General features: G+C 42.3%; 1 protein-coding gene and 3 non-coding genes across 4 annotated transcripts in view; all 4 read right to left on the bottom strand.

The window, feature by feature from the left end:
• The window catches only part of LOC141083755 (uncharacterized), a 72292-nt gene that overhangs the window by 11073 nt on the left and 39699 nt on the right, over positions 1-21520 (bottom strand). The window contains exons 6-7 of the mRNA XM_073568122.1: positions 17767-18051; positions 16670-17656 (exon numbers count right to left, since the gene is read on the bottom strand). Coding sequence (XP_073424223.1) covers positions 16670-17656; positions 17767-18051 — 1272 coding nt within the window. The remainder of the gene's footprint in view (positions 1-16669; positions 17657-17766; positions 18052-21520) is intronic.
• On the bottom strand, positions 2389-2460 carry TRNAA-UGC (transfer RNA alanine (anticodon UGC)). Its single transcript has one exon. It is a non-coding gene; the product is annotated as a tRNA-Ala (tRNA).
• Positions 4079-4150, bottom strand: TRNAA-UGC (transfer RNA alanine (anticodon UGC)). The gene has a single exon. It is a non-coding gene; the product is annotated as a tRNA-Ala (tRNA).
• On the bottom strand, positions 21385-21456 carry TRNAA-UGC (transfer RNA alanine (anticodon UGC)). The gene has a single exon. It is a non-coding gene; the product is annotated as a tRNA-Ala (tRNA).

The raw sequence follows: 21520 nt of genomic DNA, 5'->3' as shown, positions 1-21520 counted from the left end.
GTTAGTTGTTCTGATACTTTGTAGTGAGTCTGATCCTTGTGCTACATCCAAATAGATGACCAGGGAATTTTACTCACATTTTTTCAGATTTCTGAATTTAGATGTTATAAGGTTCTTTATGCCAGGGATTGAACCCAGGGGATCATACATGCAAAGCATGCGCTCTACCACTGAGGTACATCCCCTACAACTGCATGAGCGCTACCTGGGTAGACAGCACGAGCCGCTGAGCTCACTGATTGGCTGAAGCAGTAATGACTTTTGTGCTCTAAATTATGATGAATTTTTCAAATGCGCTCAGCTTCACCAACTCCAAGATAGCTGCACTCCCTTTCAAAAAATGGTGGAGCTGGAAGCTACAGGCTTATAAACTACAACAGCAAAAGAATGTGGGTCAAAAACTGATGAATCTTAAAATATAAGTTTTATAGGAGACAGGTCCTGGAGTGGAAACATTAGGGTCTGTGCACACGGTGCGGTTCCTACTGCGGATTCGCCGCTGCAGTACTGCAGGTGATGTACAGTACCATTATAGCCTATGTAAAAAAAAACGCTGTGCACATGCTGCGGATTTTTCCGCCCGGTTTTTGTGCGGAAAAAAAAAGCAGCATGTCACTTCTTTTGTGCGGTTTTGCTGCAGTTTTCCACCTGCTCCATTCTACAAATCCACAGGTGGAAAACCGCAGTGTAAAACCGCATAAAAACGGCAGTAAAACCGCAAAAAAAGGAAGAAATCCGCAGGAAAAATCCAGGTCATTAAACTGAGGATTTAGTAAAATCCGCACGGAAAAATCTGCAGGAGGATCCGCACCGTGTGCACATAGCCTTATACAGACAGTATGGTATAGCACTGTGGTGTTGGAGCAATTATAGGTAGGACTGTTTATAAATGTCCACAATATAATGGGTTAAGTTCAGTTCATAACAAATACTGCTACAAAGTGCTAGCATAATACTACCAAATAGGGCCCACGTAATATTACCATACAGAGCCCACATAATACAACCATACAGAGCCCACATAATATTACCATACAGAGCCCACATAATACAACTATACACAGCCCCCATAATATTACCATACAGAGCCCACATAATACTACCATTCAGCGCACACATAATATTACTATACAGAGCTCACATAATAAAACCATACAGAGAAAACATAATACTACCATACAGAGCCCCCATAATATTAACATACAGAGCCCACATAATACAACCATACAGTGCCCACATAATGCAACCATACAGAGCCCACATAATACTAGCATAAAGCGCACAAATAATACTACATACCGCACCCAGCCCCATACTACCATACAGAGCACAGATAACACTACTATATAGAGCCCACATAATATTACCTTACAGCACTCACATAATATTACCATACAGAGCCCTCATAATATTACCATACAGAGCCCACATAATACTACCATACAGCACCCACATAATATTACCATACAGAGCCCACATAATACTACCATACAGCACCCACATAATACTACCATACAATACCCACATAATATTACCATACAGAGCCCACATAATACTACCATACAGAGCCCACATAATACAACCATACAGAGCCCACATAAAACTAGCATAAAGCGCTCAAATAATACTACATACAGCACCCAGCTCCATAATACTACCATACAGAGCACACATAATACTACCATACAGAGCCCACATAATAATACCATACAGCACCCACATAATATTACCATACAGAGCCCACATAATACTACCATACAGCACCCACATAATATTACCATACAGAGCCCACATAATACTACCATACAGAGCCCGCATAATACTACCATACAGAGTCCACATAATACAACCATACAGAGCCCACATAAAACTAGCATAAAGCGCTCAAATAATACTACATACAGCACCCAGCTCCATAATACTACCATACAGAGCACACATTATACTACCATACAGAGCCCACATAATACTACCATTCAGTGCCTGCATAATACAGATACTATGCGAACCTCCTTCCACCTGCCAGCATTACATATGCATCTTTGGAAACGTGCGGAGCCTACAAATCTGGGAGCAGCGGCAGGTAGGGGGTGGTTTGGGGGGCTATCATTTCACAGCCTCAGAGTAACTGGACCAGGGGTCTGCAAACACAATCTGCTCCTCTGTAGTCTCTAGCGATGTCGGTCTGTACATGTATAGTGCTGGTTACAGCGCCCCCTGGTGTCCGACAGTTATTCTACATAGAATCCTCAACAAAAGCAAATCTGTCTGATATTTAGCGCTGAGTCAGGTCTTCGTGTTACATCCAGACAGAAGACTGGTGAATTTCCGCACATTTATCAGATTTCGGAATATTTTGGAAGTTCTCTTGTTATGTGACACAAAAGCTGGAGATGCCGGGGATTGAACCCGGGGCCTCATACATGCAAAGCATGCGCTCTACCACTGAGCTACATCCCCTGCACACACTGTCTGATGTGTGATCTCAATTCTGAGAACGATCCATGACGAGAATCTGACTGAATCTACCATCATAGATCTTCTCACAATTCGTTTTTCTTTTTTCATAATTCTGCAGCATAAATGACATCATATTCCAACAGTCTGGACTATTAGGGACGAAGCAAAACTACTTTAATTCTTTATTATTTGGTTATATGTACAATATGGGAAGAGGAGAGGATTCTATTTTTGCCATTTTTGCATCTTTTTTTAAGCAAATTAAAAAAAAATAAAATAAAATAAGCCCACATGATACTATCATACAGAGCACTTATAATACTACCATAGAAATCCCACATAATACTACCCTACATTGCCCAAATAATACTACCCTACAGCACCCACATAATTCTACCATACAGAGCCCACATAAAGCTAGCACAAAGCGCACAAATAATACTACATACAGCACCCAGCCCCATAATACTACCATACAGCGCACACATAATACTACCGTACAGCGCACACATAATACTACCATACTGTTCCCACATAATATTACTATACAGTGCACACATAATACTACCATTATGGAAATATATATGTATATGTATTTCATATAGATCTCAATTGCCTGCTATAGGCTACATACTGCTATATACTCCATATATTCATGTATTCTTATATAGCCATATGCATACAAATACATATTCACAGTTTGAACCTTATAACTAGTTGGTGGAAGTTGACCTGCTACCCAGTCATCTCATGATAGCATTGTCTTCTGACTTGAGAAATATCTAGCAGACATAGGGAATGAGGAAGTAAGGCCAGATGGTCCAGCCGATATTGGAGACTTGCTGACGAGTGCAAGACTCCGGACAGTAAATCACATGGTGTCTAAGTAACCCCAGGTCGGACACCCATATATGCTCATGTATTTAAACTGACCAATTTGATAAGAAGTTCAGCCTTATGTTAATGAGTAACCACTCCTTTCTGTACAGCTGATAAAACCAAGTATATTCAATAAAGTTTCCAGAGTTCTGCTGGAATGAGTTGTTGCTAACTAAGTGTAGCTTCCTCTTTTCCTTTGAGCGCTCAATAAGACTCTGTCTAATTAGGACAGGCCACAGCATGCACAGAGATATATATCTATATCAATCAAAAAATCCACATCACTGATCCCACATAATACTACCATACAGTGCACACATAAGGCTACCATTCAGTGCCTGCATAATACTGCTACTATGCGAACCTCCTTCCACCTGCCAGCATTAGATATGCATCTTTCGAAACGTTGTGCGGAGCCTACAAATCGGGGAGCAGCGGCAGGTAGGGGAGGTTCGGGAGGCTATAATTTCACAGCCTCAGAATAACTGGATCAGGGGTCTGCAAACACAATCTGCTCCTCTGTAGTCTCTAGCGATGTCGGTCTGTACATGTATAGTGCTGGTTACAGCGCCCCCTGGGGTCCGACAGTTATTATGCATAGAATCCTCAACAAAAGCAAATCTGTCTGATATTTAGCGCTGATTCCGGGCTTCGTGTTACATCCAGACTGGTGAATTTCCGCACATTTATCAGATTTCTGAATATTTTGGAAGTTTTCTTGTTATTTGTCACAAAAATGTGGAGATACCGGGGATTGAACCCGGGGCCTCACACATGCAAAGCATGCGCTCTACCACTGAGCTACATCCCCTGCACACACTGTCTGATGTGTGATCTCAATTCTGAGAACGATCCATGACGAGAATCTGACTCTGAATCTACCATCATAGATCTTCTCACAATTCGTTTTTCTTTTTTCATAATTCTGCAGCATAAATGACATCATATTCCAACAGTCCGGACTATTAGGGACGAAGCAAAACAACTTTAATTCTTTATTATTTGGTTATATGTACAATATGGGAAGAGGAGAGGATTCTATTTTTGCCATTTTTGCATCTTTTTTAAGCAAATTTTTAAAAATACAATTCTCTTTTTCCCATATTTTTAAAGGGATTGTTCATTAATGGACGACACTCTTCGATTATCTCAATCAATTAGGAAGAAAGTGTACAACACCTCCCGGATGGGAACATCTCTGAGCGCTGCGCCCCCTGACGGTCTCGTGGCGGTGCTTATGTCCCCTGATGGGCTGCAGACAATCAGCGGCGGCTGAAAGGCGACATCTCTCCTGATCCCGTAGGTAAGTAACCTTTCTTCTTGTATCGGTCACCATCGGGGCGCTCTACAGCAATGTACAGTGGGAACAAATCCCTTTAAGTATAAGAAAATCGAAAGAATTCATCGATAAGGTTTACCTTTTCCATAAAAGCCCAAAATATTGAAAAATTATGTGATCTATCCCACATGGTAAATGCAGGAAAAAAGAACAATAGCTTAACCCCTTTCTGACATCAGACCGTGCACGGTACCAGGACCCCTATGACCGAGGATAGGATAGTACGTCAATGCGATCAACGGCGCTCCGGGGGGGGCGCCGCTGATCACGGCCAGGTGTCAGCTGATTATCACAGCTAACACCTGGCACTATGTGTCAGGGGTGGTCACGGACCGCCCCTGCATGTTAAACCCTGGCACACTGCGATCAAACATGATTGCAGTGTACGGGGGTTTATTGAAGCATCGTCAGGGAGGGGGCTCCCCCCGTGCTTCCCTGAAACCCCCAGAGCAGCGCGATGTGCAGCGCTGCTGCAGGTCCTCCTTCCTTGCAGGTCCCCGGATTCAATATGGCCGTGGGACCTTCGGGGGCCTGCAGGGAGGCAGCTTCCTCAGTGCCTGCAGAGAGCCTGGTGCAGCGCCAATGTCAGATCGCTGATCTGTCACAGCGATCTGTGATGTGACAGTGTGACAGTGATGTCCCCCCTGGGACAATGTAATAAAGTAAAAAAAAAAAAAAGTGTAAAAATAATTTATAAAAAAATCGCCAAATAAATAAAAAAAAAAAAATATTCCCTAATAAATTCATTTTTTGGAAACAAAAAAAAACAATAAAAGTACACATATTTAGTATCGCTGCTTCCATAACGACCCGCCCTATAAAACTGTCCCACTAGTTAACCCCTTAAAAAATAAAAATAAAAAACGAAGCAAAAAACAAGGCTTTATTATCATACCGCCGAACAAAATGTGCAAAATGCGCAATTAAAAAGACGGATATAAATAACCATGGTACCGCTGAAAACATCATCTTGTCCCGCAAAAAACGAGCCGCCATACAGCGTCATCAGCGAAAAAATAAAAAAGTTATAATAGCTCGCAGAATAAAGCGATGCAAAAATAATTGTTTTTTGCATAAAATTGTTTTTATTGCATAAAAGCGCCAAAACATAAAAAACGACAAAAGTGAGGTATCGCTGTAACTGTACTGACCCGAAGAATAAAACCGCTTTATCAATTTTACCGCACACGGAACGGTGTAAACGCACCCCCCCAAAAGAAATTCATGAAACGCTGGTTTTTGTTCATTCTGCGTCCCAAAAATCGGAATAAAAAGCGATAAAAAAAGTCACATACCCAAAAATGGTACCAATAAAAACGTCAACTCGTCCCACAAAAAATAAGACCTCACATGACTCAGTGGGTCAAAATATGGAAAAATTATACCTCTCAAAATGTGGTGATGCAAAAACTATTTTTACAATAAAAAGCGTCTTTTAGCGTGTGACAGCTGCCAAATATAAAAACCACCATAAATAGTAAATCAAACCCCCCGTTACCACCCCCTTAGTTAGGGAAAAATAATAAAATTAAAAAAATGTATTTATTTCCATTTTCCCGTTAGGGCTAGGGTTAGGGTTAGGGTTAGGGCTTGGCTTAGGGCTGAGATTAGGGTTAGGGGGTGTTGGGGTTAGGGTTGGAGTTATAATTGGGGGGGTTTCCACTGTTTGGGCATATCAGGTGCTCTCCAAATGCAACATGGCGTCTGATCTCAATTCCAGCGTTCTGCGTTGAAAAAGTCAAATGGTGCTCCTTCCAAGCTCTACCATGCGCCCAAACAGTGTTTTACCCCCACATATGGGGTATCAGCTTACTCAGGGCAAATTGAAAAACAACTTTTGGGGTCCAATTTCTCCTGTTACCCATAGGAAAATAAAAAATTGGGGGCAAACATATCATTTTTGTGGAAAAAAATATGATTTTTTTATTTTTACGTCCGGGCGTTATAAACTTCTGTGAAGCCCTTGGGGGTTCAAAGTGCTCACCACACATCTAGATAAGTTCCTTGTGGGGTCTAGTTTCCAAAATGATGTCATTTGTGCAGGGTTTCCACTGTTTAGGCACATCAGGGGCTCTCCAAACGCGGCATGGAGTCCGATCCCAATTTCAGCCAAAAAAGTCAAATGGCGCTTCTTCCCTTCCGAGCTCTGCCATGCGCCCAAATAGTGGTTTACCCCCACATGTGGGGTATCAGCATATGCAAGACAAATTGCACAATAACTTTTGGGGTCCTGTTACCCTTGGGGGTTCAAAGTTCTCACCACATATCTAGATAAGTTCCTTGAGGGGTCTAGTTTCCAAAATGGTGTCATTTGTGGGGGCTTTCCACTGTTTGGGCACATCAGGGGCTCTCCAAACATGACATGTACGTTATAAACTTCTGTGAAGCCCTTGGGGGTTCAAACTTCTCACCACATATCTAGATAAGTTCCTTGAGGGGTCTAGTTTCCAAAATGGGGTCACTGGTGGGGGGTTTCCATTGTTTAGGTACATCAGGTACATCAATGGTGTCCGATCTGAATTCCAGCCAATTTTGCATTGAAAAAGTCAAACGGCGCTCCTTCCCTTCTTAGCTCTGCCATGTGCCGAAACATTGTTTTCCCCCACATATCAGGTATCAGCGTACTCAGGACAAATTGCACAATAACTTTTGCAGTCCAATTTCTCCTGTTACCCTTGGTAAAATAAAAAAAATTGGACCTGAAGTAATTTTTTTGTGAAAAAAAGTTAAATGTTCATTTATTTTAAACATTCAAAAAATTCCTGTGAAGCACCTGAAGGGTTAATAAACTTCTTGAATGTGGTTTTGAGCACCTTGAGGGGTGCAGTTTTTAGAATGGTGTCACTTTTGGGTATTTTATATCATATATACCCCTTAAAGTGACTTCAAATGTGATGTGGTCCCTAAAAATATAATGGTGTTGCAAAAACGAGAAATCGCTGGTGAACTTTTAACCCTTATAACTTCCTAACTAAAAAAAAAAATTTTGGTTCCAAAATTGTGCTGATGTAAAGTAAACATGTGGGAAATTTAACTTATTAAGTGTTTTGTGTGCCATATCTCTGTGATTTAAGGGCATAAAAATTCAAAGTTGGAAAATTGCGAAATTTTCAAAATTTTCACCAAATTTCTGTTTTTTTATATGAATGACAATTTACCACTAACATGAAGTACAATATGTCATGAGAAAATAATGTCAGAATCACCGGGATCGATGGAAGCGTTCCAGAGTTATTACCTCGTAAAGGGACAGTGGTCTGAATTGTAAATATTGGCCTGGTCATGAACGTGCAAACCACCCTTTAGGGTAAAGAGGTTAAAGGATTTGTCCCAAGATCCGATCTTCAGGAGCACACTGCTCCTCGGCCTCCTGGTTGTCAGGGGGTGGTGCACTCCTGACAATTCTTTTCCCAGCTCTTTATAATGCTGCAGACAGAGGCAGTTTTGACTCTGCAGCACTGGAAAATCACAGGATCAGAGCAGCACTTACAAGCTGGACAGCAAAAAGCCTGTAAGTGCTGCTCCCATTTCTTTGTGCAATGGTCATTTACATGCAGTAGATGCATCTATGGCTTAGGCATGGGGCTGAGGCACCTATATGGGGGATGTAGCTCAGTGGTAGAGCGTATGCTTTGCATGTATGAGGCCCCGGACTTTTTTTTCCACTTATAAATAACTTCCAAAAGTTCCGAAGTCCCCAGATTTGCAGGAACAGAAGCTCAGTCAAGCCGCCACCCCGAATTATCAGGAGCGTGCCACCCTCTGACAACCAGGAGGATGACTGGATTCTATTTTTCATTCTACTTAAAAAAAAGATGTAAAAAATTCAAAAAATAAAATCACCTCCTTCTCCCATTTTTTAAATATTTCATGCAATAGAATGCAAATTAATTATTTAAAAATCCTACAATGGGATTTTCTGTTTTTTTATCTTTACATACTTTTAACTCAGGAAGAGTTCAGAAATCAATATTTTGTGGAATAACCATGATTTTTAATCGCAGCTTCCATGCGTCTTGGCTGCTTTCCACCAGTCTTTCACACTGCTTTTGGGTGACCTTATGTCATTCCTGGTACAAAAATTTAAGCAGTACTTTGTTTGATGGCTTGTGACTATCCATCTTCCTTCAATGAGGTTCAGGTCTGGAGATTGGGCTGACCATGACAGGGATTTGATGTGGTGGTCCTTCATGCACACATTGATTGATCTAGCTGTGTGGCATGGTGCATTGTCCTGCTGGAAATACCAGTCCTCAGAGTTGGGGAACATTGCCTGAGTAGAAGGAATCAACTGTTTTTCCAGGATAACCTTGTACGCGGATTGATTCATACGTCATCCGCTAAGATTAATCTGACCAATTCCAGCCTTGCCGAAGCATCCCCAGATCATCACCGATCCTCCACCAAATTTCACAGTGAGTACAAGACACTGTGGCTTGTACGCCTCTCCAGGTCTCTGTCTAACCATTAGACGACCAGATGTTGGGCAAAGCTGAAAATCAGACTCATCAGAGAAGATTACCTTACTCCAGTCCTCTATGGTCCAATCCTTATGGTCTTTGGCAAACTTCAGCCTTGCTCTCCTTTGCTTCTCATTGATGAAAGGTTTTTTTCTACCTTTACATGACTTGAGCCCTGCCTCTAGGAGCCTGTTATGAACTGTTCTTGCAGTGCACTTCACCCCAGCTGCCATTTGCCATTCCTTTTGTAGGTCCCTTGATGTCATCCTGCAGTTTCGAAGTGATATTTGAATAAGATGACGGTCATCCCGGTCAGTGAGGAGTCGTTTTCACCCTCTGCCGGTCTGTAGCTTTGTTGTCCCCAATGTCTGCTGCTTGACCTTGTTGTAATGGACTGCTGTCTTAGAAATTTTAAGACAACATGACGCTCTCTGTATCCCTCTGTTAGTAAAGCCAGAATTGAGCCCTTCTTTTCCTCACTGAAGACTTTTCAACTCCTTTCGCATGGATATGTTATTTTTTAATTCCTATTACCTTTGGGATATTACTAGCACTTGTTTTGCCATCCAGCTTGTCCTATTGCAAGAGGATTGTGAACACCACAGCAGGGTCTTTTATACTTTTCTTCGTTAAATAAGATTTGGTTCCGGTGATCACCTAATCAGAAGCACATTAAGTAGAATGAGGTGTGCTCTGGCTGGAATTCAACTGACAGTGGAATGGAATGGCTGTCAGACATGTAGAGAAGCTGATTTCTATAACACTGTGCAGTGGTCTCCTAATTTCTGCCAGAGCTGTATATATATATATATATGGTCTTCTTCTGTCCTTGTATATTGACAATTTTGATGAGGTATCTAATAACTCTTTGGGTGGATAATGTGTATTCAGGTCGCCTCCGTAAGAATGTAAAAAAACTTTTTTACAAATTTTTTTCATGATAATATAATAATATATACTGTAACATGTTTGGGGGTTGACTGACGGCACTGTATACACTGATTTTCGGTTAATGCTTGAATATAGAATATTTATTGTGTATCGAGGCATTTTTGTGTCCTTTCCTTATATTCTATATACAATATCCATCCTGATATAATCTGCAAGTGCTTATATGTTATATACAAGTATGGAGTCTATATATTCAATATAACCAGTAATAGCTGCTATAATATTTTTGTCTTTTTCCTTCGTGGTTGATCCATTGCATTGTACATTTTAATTAGGATTTATCTAACCAAATATTAACTGTATATGGTGATTTAGCAGTATCTCTCCCGTCTGTAATTGTATTTGATATTATGTATTGTTGCTTCCTATATAAATTTCTATCATATTTGGATCTAAACATCTGATGGCTGATTGGCAGCCTTGTGCTTTATTAATTTTTGCATTTATATCATTTTGTTTTATTATATTAACTTTTTGTGGTATTGTGAATTCTGATGGCTGATTGACAGCCCTTATATATATTTATGCACTAGTTTGCTGCTGATATGTATATTCTTTTTTATTTGTATGTACCCCGGTTTTGCCAGTACTTTATATGGTCCTCCATCTGTTGCATACTAGTGCGCGTGCACCTCCTTTCTGCCGCCATCCTCTATCTGCTTCTGTGCCTGCGATGCACCCGGTGCCAGATCACGTGGGGCCTCATGTGTTTCTGGTTTGGCTGCTGGGTGACGACGCGTCAACAATTGCTGGCTTCCAGCCTTAATTGACTTCCGGGCCTCTGCCTTTTTAAACCCACATATCGGTGACACTTCCATGCTCCCTGAGGAAGGTCTTTTATCCGAAACGTGCGTCGGGGTGTAAAGACTGACCAGCTATTTCCACTGCTACTCTCTGCCAGGTACTATTAATAGGTAACATTGGCCAGTACACTCTATATTTTTGGTCAGCTGTATAAATATGTTGAATACACACTTATCCTGTGTGCTTTATTGATATCTAACTCAATTATCTTTCTAATTTTTGGCTATGTAGAGTATGTACTATTTTACGTGATCCACAGTGGATTTGATACCAACGTGGTCTATGTTTTTGACCTCTAACTGTATTACATTGCTGGTCGCACCTGCCCTCCACAGTGCATGGTTGTTTATCTGCCCACCTGTTATCCTGTCCACCTTTGTCTGTGAAATTTGATCAATAAGGTTATTTTATTTTTTCAGTACCTATGGACCTTATGATTGTATTTCTTTGGTTCACCCTCCCTTGATCAATATGAGAACCTGGATATGGAGACATGACTACAATATGGGGACCTGGATGGGGACATGACAACAATATGGGGACATGACTACAATATGAGGACCTGGATATAGAGACATGACTACAATCTGGGGACCTGTATGGGGACATATCTACAATATGGGGACCTGTATGGGGACATAACTACAATAAGGGGACATAACAAATGTGCACTCATATTGTAGTTATCGCCACATCCAAGCTCTAAACATTTTTTAAAAAAACACAGCAAAAATGTTCAAAAGGTGTATAGAATAAAAAACGGTATCACTAAAAATGTAACTTTGTCCTTCAAGGAATGCGGCCCCCAAGTTCAAATTAATGAGCAGAAAAGACCGCATCAATATGCACAAAAAGTGAAAAATGCATTAAAATGAATGGGAAGCTTCTTTTAGGCGTTCTTCGAGCGGATATTTTGAGAAATCCGAGAAAAAAACCACAAACGTGTGAACACAGCCTAACGCAAAGACTGGAGTCAACTGTTATTAAAGTTATCAGATTCTCTATGAGAATTTTATGTAAAGTGAGGCGGTGGTCACACATTCAGAATGCAAGCACAAAGACATACACTGCTGTATACAATGTATTTCTATAGACATAGAAACAACTAATACACAGAGTTGGAGCCCACAATATGCTTTAAGGTGCTTTTATTGCTCAATGGCTGGGTCACAGATAATAAAAAGTCATTATTGAGGGTTCAAATACCCTCTAATGTATCCATGAGAGACAACCCGCATATACAGTCATATGTTAAAGTTTGGGCACCCCTATTAATGTTAACCTTATTTCTTTAGAACAATTTTGGTTTTTGCAACAGCTATTTCAGTTTCATATATCTAATAACTGATGGACTCAGTTATATTTCTGGATTCAAATGAGGTTTATTGTACTAACAGAAAATGTGCAATCTGCATTTAAACAAAATTTGACCGGTGCAAAAGTATGGGCACCTCAACATAAAAGTGACATTAATATTTTGTAGATCCTCCTTTTGCAAAAATAACAGCCTCTAGTCGCTTTCTGTAGCTATTAATGAGTTCCTGGATCCTGGATGAAGGTATTTGTGACCATTCCTGTTTACAAAACAATTCTAGTTCAGTTAAGTTTGATGGTCGCCGAGCATGTACAGCCCGCTTCAAATCATCCCACAGATGTTCAATGATATTCAGGTCTGGGGACTGGGATGGCCATTCCAGAACACTGTAATTGTTCCTCTGCATGAATGCCTGAGTAGATTTGGAGCGGTGTTTTGGATCATTGTCTTGCTGAAATATCCATCCCCTGCGTAACTTCAACTTCGTCACTGATTCTTGCACATTATTGTCAAGAATTTGTTGATACTGAGTTGAATCCATGCGACCCTCAACTTTAACAAGATTCCCGGTTCCGGCATTGGCCACACAGCCCCAAAGCATGATGGAACCTCCACCAAATTTTACTGTGGGTAGCAAGTGTTTTTCTTGGAATGCTGTGTTTTTTAGCCTCCATGCATAACGCCTTTTTGTATGACCAAACAACTCAATCTTTACTTCATCAGTCCACAGGACCTTCTTCCAAAATGTAACTGGCTTGTCCCAATGTGCTTTTGCATACCTCAGGCGACTCTGTTTGTGGCGTGCTTGCAGAAACGGCTTCTTTCACATCACTGTCCCATACAGCTTCTCCTTGTGCAAAGTGCGCTCTATTGTTGACCGATGCACAGTGACACCATCTGCAGCAAGATGATGCTGCAGGTCTTTGGAGGTGGTCTGTGGATTGTCCTTGACTGTTCTCACCATTCTTCTTCTCTGCCTTTCTGAGATTTTTCTTGGCCTGCCACTTCTGGGCTTAACAAGAACTGTACCTGTGTTCTTCCATTTCCTTACTATGTTCCTCACAGTGGAAACTGACAGGTTAAATCTCTGAGACAACTTTTTGTATCCTTCCCATGAAAAGCTATGTTGAATAATCTTTGTTTTCAGATCATTTGAGAGTTGTTTTGAGGAGCCCATGATGCCACTCTTCATAGGAGAATCAAATAGGAGAACTACTTGCAAGTGGCCACCTTAAATATCTTTTCTCATGATTTGATACACCTGGCCATGAAGTTCAAAGCTCAATGAGGTTACAAAACTAATTTAGGCCTGTTTCACACTTGCTTTTTTTTGCAGCGCGTTTTTCCCGCAAAAAAACGCATTGAAAAAACGCATACAAATGCATACAAATGCTGCGTTTTTTTCAAGCATTTTTATGCGCATGCAGGAAAAAACCGCAGCGTTTTTGTGCGTTTGTATGCGTTTTTTGTGCCTTTGCGTTTTTTTACAGATTTTGGAAAAACCCCCCAAAAAAGAAAAAAAAAACATTCAACAACACACAAGACCAATGGGACTTCATTGTGGGTGTGGTATGTTAATATATAGACCCTGTCTACAGTATTCTTCACATTTGCTTGATTCTTCTCGTGACCATGGATCTGCGCTGGAAGAGTTTTCACTTCAACTTGGATTTGGACATCGCGATGGCTCAGGCGTATGCAGTTGCCTGCCATGAACAAAGGAAGAGAGAGAGGGAGCGAAGACGGCAGCGGCGGCGTATGTGGATACATCCGATTGTTGAACTCCGGGAGAGCCGTGGGGCATACCACACCCTCTACAGCGAGCTCCAGGCAAACCCGGAGAAATTTATAGATTATATCCGGATGTCCCAAGAAAGTTTCAGGGATTTGCTTGCTCGTGTCCAACAATCTATCCGGAGACAGGACAAACAGCTCCGTCGTGCGATTCCTCCTGAGGAACGGCTACTGGTGACATTACGGTATGTAATATTAAACCAAGGGGTGCGGTCTGATGTTTTTTTTTTAAATTTAGTATTCAAAACCTTGGGTAATTAGTTTTCGTGAATGTACTAATATTTTATTTTATAGTTTTTTAAAATAATATACATAAATATTAATTTTACTTCTTTGTCTGTTCACAGATTCCTGTCGACTGGAGAAACCCTATCTTCACTACACTTCCAGTACCGTATTGGAATCTCTACCTTGTCTGGAATTGTTGCTGACACCTGCCGGGCTCTCTGGAATGTTCTTTGTCCAGAATTTCTGCCCCTGCCCACCGCTGAAAAGTGGATGGAAATTGCTGACAAATTCTGGACAGTATGCAATTTTCCCAACTGTTTGGGAGCTGTTGATGGTAAACACATACGGATCATCAAACCCAAAAGAACTGGATCTGAGTACTATAATTACAAAAAGTACTTTTCAATAGTACTCATGGCCATTGCGGATGCCGGATGTATGTTTGTAGCAGTGGACATTGGAGCATTTGGCCGTGGTAATGACTCACAGGCTTTTAAAAACTCAGACATGGGCCGGAGGTTGTATGGCAACCAATTTAATTTCCCTATGCCACGGCCTCTTCCTCACACCGAAGCTCCGCCACTGCCCTTTGTAATGGTTGGCGATGAGGCTTTTCAAATGTGCGGAAACTTACTGAAACCCTACTCCAGCCGGGACTTGGACCACACCAAAAAAATATTTAATTACAGGCTGACCAGGGCCAGAAGAACTGTCGAGTGTGCTTTTGGGATTCTTGTCTCCAGATGGCGAATTCTGGGCACGGCCATTAATCTTAAACTTGAAACAGTCGATGAGGTGGTGAAGGCCTGTGTGGTTCTACATAACTTTGTGATGGCTAAAGAGCACCCGACCTTTGAACTGGACGATGATGCTCCTAACCCATTGCCTGAATTCACTCAGCACACTCTCAGGTCATCCGTTGAAGTTGGCCAAATGAGGGACCAATTTGCGGCCTACTTTATTTCTGATGTAGGACGGGTGCACTGGCAAGATGAAATGGTGTAATGTTGTTGTTTATGGTAATAAAAATCCTTATTTGATACCATTACTGAGTGCACTATATTTTTTAAAATCCAATTAAATAAAAAACTTCCCATGTATAACTGAATTTTTTGATGTTCACACACCTGGGCAGGTAAATACACATATGAGTTAAAATGCAGCATTCCTAGTCTGCGTGAAATATATTGGAACGAGCAAAGCTGCAGGCCATGAATCAGGAAACCAATTTTTTTCAAGAGAAAATTGTCAAACTAGTTGAAAAAAAAGTATGTGATTTTTTCAAAACCCAACCCTCAAAACCCAACCCCACCCAATGAAAGTCAATGGGGAATACAAGTCAGCATTGAGTGGATGAATGTAATCAGCTCAATTCCAACTTTTATTTAAAATTGTGGTAGTGTATAAATAGACAAGTTTCTAGAGTTATTACACTATGCCTTGGAATGACTATACTAGGCCGTGGTATTTAAAATATGAGTATAGTAGGCCTTGGGCCTACTAGTATAGTCATATGTGAAATACCACGGCCTAGTATAGTCATACCAAGGCCTACTGTAATAACTCGATTTTTACCAACTAGGATCTTGTTTCACGAAAAACAAACTGGTGAAACTTGACAAGTTTCAACAGTTTGTTTTTCATGAAACCAGATTCATGTTGGTAAAACTAGAGTTATTACACTAGGCCTTGGAATGACTATACTAGGCCGTGGTATTTCAAATATGAGTATAGTAGGCCTTGGGCCTACTAGTATAGTCATGTGAAATACCACGGCCTAGTATAGTCATACCAAGGCCTACTGTAATAACTCGATTTTTACCAACTAGCATCTTGTTTCACAAAAAACAAACTGGTGAAACTTTTTAAGAAAGAAACTTATTTTTTAGACAAGTTTCAACTTTTTGTTTTTCATGAAACCAGATCCAAGTTGGTAAAACTCGAGTTATTACACTAGGCCTTGGTATGACTATACTAGTCCGTGTTATTTCACATATGACTATACTAGGCCTTGGGTTGGTTTTTAACATGTATTTACCCATCAGTGTGTGTGAGCGGCGCAAACAACATTAATGAAACTTTGTAATGGTGAACCACAAATGTAAATTTATTTTTAATCACAAAAATAAACCAAAAAATTATTTTTTCCAGCGTTTGGGGGCAGATGGTTTCAATTTGGGGGTGTGCAGGGAATATGCAACACTTGCAGTTGAAGACGGTGTTTGAGGGGAAGGGGCAACAAAACTTGTGGGGGAAGGTAGTCCAGTTAAGGGAATTAAACTAGGAACACTTGGAGGAGAGGAAATCTGTTCAGGTACATTTGTTGTAATGGCATGTCGCCGTAGGCTTGTGTGCCTGGACCGACTTTGGCCCAATGCCCGCCTTGATGGATTTCGCCTTGAACTTGGGGCAAATATTGAGTGTAGGTCCCCCGTCTGCTGGGGTGGCTGCTGCTGCTGCTGAGGTGGCTGCTGCTGAGGTGGCTGCTGCTGAGGTGGCTGCTGCTGAGGTGGCTGCTGCTGCTGCTGAGGTGGCTGCTGCTGCTGCTCTTGGTTGGCAGTGCTCGTCCTTGCAGGAGGACTGGTGGCGGCAGTGATGGTCCAGGTTTGCGGAATGGTGGTGGCAGGGCTACTACATGTTGTTGTAGCGGCAGGGCTGTTCCATGTTTGCCTAGTGGTGGCTGAGCTCCACGCATGCATGGGAGTGGCGGTGGTGCTCCAGACAGGAGTAGCGCTTGCCATGGTGGTGTCGGTGAAGTGACCAGCTGCACTCAGACTTGTGGTGGTGTAACGGTGGGTGTCCTGGCTTTGAATAGAGGTGTCCGTGCAGTGGTATGCAGCACAAGTCGGTAGTGAAGTGAAGCGAGTCAATGGTGGCACAGGTGGAAATGACACCACTGACTGCTGACCGTACCGATTATGCTGCATAGCCTGCAAGAAAGCATTGTTGCAGGCCTGCAGCACATTCAGCTGTTGCTCAGGACTAAGGTGTTCCGCCATGCCCTTTTCAATCTTACTAAAAAAATGGTGTGCTGGTCTGTTGAGGTCGGCCTCCAGACGGTCAAGGCGCTGTTCTACAGAATTGAAGCGGTGTTCAAAGTGGTTAAAACCACGTTCCATGAGTGCAAAACCGCTTTCAACTCTGTAGGACAGCGACTTGAGGCTGGAATTAAAGGCCTCGCTCAAATGCATAAACTTGGGCAAGACATTCCTGTCCAAGGCCCTCTGCCGCTGGCGGGTAGTGCCCGCATAACCAGTGGCAGAGACCTGGGACAGGGGAACACCTGATGGCCCAGCTTCCTGGTCACCAGCTGTGTGTGTGGCTGACCTGCAAGGTGCTTCCTGGCTGTCGGATGGCTGGGACGGGTCAGAGGACGTCCGAGGAAGGACCGCTCCAGGGCCAGGTTGCAGGGTGCTGCTCCAGGTGCTGTGGAAGAAAGGAAAATCATTACTACCATGCCTTTACAAGAAGCATCAGCTGTGGATTAGAAAAACACAGATTAATAAAAATAAAAACCCAAAATTTATAATACTTACGATCTCGTGGCAAGGACCGGTCTTAGGAACTGCAACGCGTGATAGTGACGGTATCTAGTTCTGGTCCTTGACGCAGATCCACTGCGAACCTGGCCCTCAGCACGAACATCACTGTTGAAGCGGTCCTTGATCGAACGCCAACGTGTTCGGACTTTGTCCACTGTTGGGAAAAAAAAAACAGTGCCGTCAAGGACAACAGTCACTGCGGCACAATATAGCAATACAATACTCAAAGCAGTCACTGTAGAGCCCGATGACACTGTTGGGTTTCCTGCTAGAATATACCTAGCACGAAACCCAACAGTGCCGTCAAGGACAGCAGTCACTGCGGCACAATATAGCAATACAATACTCAAAGCAGTCACTGTAGAGCCCGATGACACTGTTGGGTTTCCTGCTAGAATATACCTAGCACGAAACCCAACAGTGCCGTCAAGGACAACAGTCACTGCGGCACAATATAGCAATACAATACTCAAAGCAGTCACTGTAGAGCCCGATGACACTGTTGGGTTTCCTGCTAGAATATACCTAGCACGAAACCCAACAGTGCCGTCAAGGACAACAGTCAGTGCGGCACAATATAGCAATACAATACTCAAAGCAGTCACTGTAGACCCCGATGACACTGTTGGGTTTCCTGCTAGAATATACCTAGCACGAAACCCAACAGTGCCGTCAAGTACAACAGTCACTGCGGCACAATATAGCAATACAATACTCAAAGCAGTCACTGTAGAGCCCGATGACACTGTTGGGTTTCCTGCTAGAATATACCTAGCACGAAACCCAACAGTGCCGTCAAGGACAACAGTCACTGCGGCACAATATAGCAATACAATACTCAAAGCAGTCACTGTAGAGCCCGATGACACTGTTGGGTTTCCTGCTAGAATATACCTAGCACGAAACCCAACAGTGCCGTCAAGGACAACAGTCACTGCGGCACAATATAGCAATACAATACTCAAAGCAGTCACTGTAGAGCCCGATGACACTGTTGGGTTTCCTGCTAGAATATACCTAGCACGAAACCCAACAGTGCCGTCAAGGACAACAGTCAGTGCGGCACAATATAGCAATACAATACTCAAAGCAGTCACTGTAGACCCCGATGACACTGTTGGGTTTCCTGCTAGAATATACCTAGCACGAAACCCAACAGTGCCGTCAAGTACAACAGTCACTGCGGCACAATATAGCAATACAATACTCAAAGCAGTCACTGTAGAGCCCGATGACACTGTTGGGTTTCCTGCTAGAATATACCTAGCACGAAACCCAACAGTGCCGTCAAGGACAACAGTCACTGCGGCACAATATAGCAATACAATACTCAAAGCAGTCACTGTAGAGCCCGATGACACTGTTGGGTTTCCTGCTAGAATATACCTAGCACGAAACCCAACAGTGCCGTCAAGGACAACAGTCACTGCGGCACAATATAGCAATACAATACTCAAAGCAGTCACTGTAGAGCCCGATGACACTGTTGGGTTTCCTGCTAGAATATACCTAGCACGAAACCCAACAGTGCCGTCAAGGACAACAGTCACTGCGGCACAATACAGAGCAGGGAAATACTCACTAAACGCCTTTTTGGAGGATGCTGTGGCGCTGTCCCAGCCATCCATCAACGCTGCGGCCACCTCATTCCATAGCCGCCGGGTCACCACATTGTCCTTGTACAGCCGGTCACGGCTGTCCCACAACGGCGCACGCTCCTGGACCAGGCTGATGAGCTGCTCATTATCCAGGTAGACGTCTTCATCCCGTTGTGGAACCTAGACAAAACACATTCATTAGAATAATCAAATTTAAATTGAATAAAAAGTTACAAAAAAAAGAAACATAAAAAAAGAGTAAAAATAGAAGATAAAAAATAAAGAACATTACAAATCATTTGATACATACATTCCGTATCACCACCGGGACTTGGCTTCGCTGCTCCTGCTCTTCGCCCTCAGAAGTCCCGTCCGCAGAAGATGATGAGGATGATGTCTTAAAAAAGTTGAAAAAAACGTAAGAGATTTGGAGTAGCAGCAGATATACTTACCAGATGCACGAAAATAATCACCTCACTGTCTGCTTGCGCCAATTCCTGCCGCGATGGGGAATATTCGGATTCTGAAGACATACTGCATGTAAAAATAATAAAAATCATTAGTACATACATAATTTAAAAGGACAGGCATATAATGTAATATACTCACATTCTTGCGCTGATAATGTGTTCCTTGGTGACTGTCTGCTCTCCAATCTGTCAGTGTAGTAGTGGCAGAGTTTTGGCAGGCACCTCCTTTATATAGACTTTTTTTTTTTGACTTTAGAAGTTTATAACTAGTACAACAAGTGGACACCACCAAAAAAACGCAGCGCTAAAAAAACGCATACATGCGCATGCCAGTGCGCACGTATGCGCATCCATAGGCTATAATGGCCATTTTTAGCGCAAAACGTGCGCATACGTGCGCATGCGTTTTTTTCCAGGACCAAAAAATGCAACATGTAGCGTCTGTGAAATACAAACGCACACCCCAAAAAAACGCAGCGCATGAAAATCGCATACGTGCGCATGCCAGCGCGCAGGTATGCGCACCCATGTTAAATATAGGGGAAAAAACGCATGCGCACGTATGCGTTTTTTCAAGCGCAAAAAAACGCAAATGTGAAACCAGCCTTAGTGCTTCAGGAAGTCAGTAAAAAGTAGTTAGGAGTGTTCAAATCAAGAAAATGATAAGGGTGCCCATACTTTTGCACCGGTCAAATTTTGTTTAAATGCAGATTGCACATTTTCTGTTAGTACAATAAACCTCATTTGAAACCAGAAATATAACTGAGTCCATCAGTTAAAAACTTTAACATATGACTGTAAATTAGTATAGAGCCACAATCCAAAACATAGTGTAAACTCTGCTCTTACCCATAATGCCTCAGTCAGGGACCCACAAGAACGCAGCCCCAACGCGCATTTCGTGTTGGCTTCTTCGGGGGTATTTGTTCCTTGTATGTGGTATTATTCGGTCACTGTGGTGGTAATATGTGGTCTGGTCATGGTGCGGTGGTATTTGTTCCTTGTATGTGGTAGTATAGGTCACTAAGTGGTGGTAATATGGTGTCTAGTCATGGTGCGCTGGTATTTGTCCCCTGTATGTGATATTATTGGTCATTTTAAAAATTGAAAAATAAATAAAAATATACCTAAATTGTATTGGATATTTTCACAAATGTTTAATAGGTTAGAGTAGAGTAGGTACTGGCCAAAAGTCTACCTTGTCGTGGCGGCGGCTTAAACAATCTTTTGACTGTGGACAGTTCGAGGGTGGAGGCGACGCTGGGGTGGAGCCTGTCCGGAGTCTCCAGGGTGCCCCAAAATTCCTAGTGGCAGCCCTGTCTACAAATACAATCTGCTCCTCTGTAGTCTATAGCGATGTCGGTCTGTACATGTATAGTGCTGGTTACAGCGCCCCCTGGTGTCTGACAGTTATAGAATTCTCAACAAAAGCAAATCTGTCTGATATTTAGTGCTGAGTCCGGTCTTCGTGTTACATCCAGACAGAAGACATTTATCAGATTTTTGAATATTTTGTAAGTTTTCTTGTTATTTGACACAAAAGCTGGAGATGCCGGGGATTGAACCCGGGGCCTCATACATGCAAAGCATGCGCTCTACCACTGAGGTACATCCCCTGCACACACTGTCTGATGTGTGATCTCAATTCTGAGAACGATCCATGACGAGAATCTGACTCTG

Source organism: Dendrobates tinctorius, unplaced genomic scaffold (assembly GCF_039654945.1).
Source record: "Dendrobates tinctorius isolate UK_male_01 unplaced genomic scaffold, ASM3965494v1 ptg000021l, whole genome shotgun sequence".
NCBI classification, from domain to species: Eukaryota; Metazoa; Chordata; class Amphibia; order Anura; family Dendrobatidae; genus Dendrobates; species Dendrobates tinctorius.
Note: the sequence above shows the minus strand (reverse complement) of the source record. Positions and strands in the feature narration are given on the sequence as shown.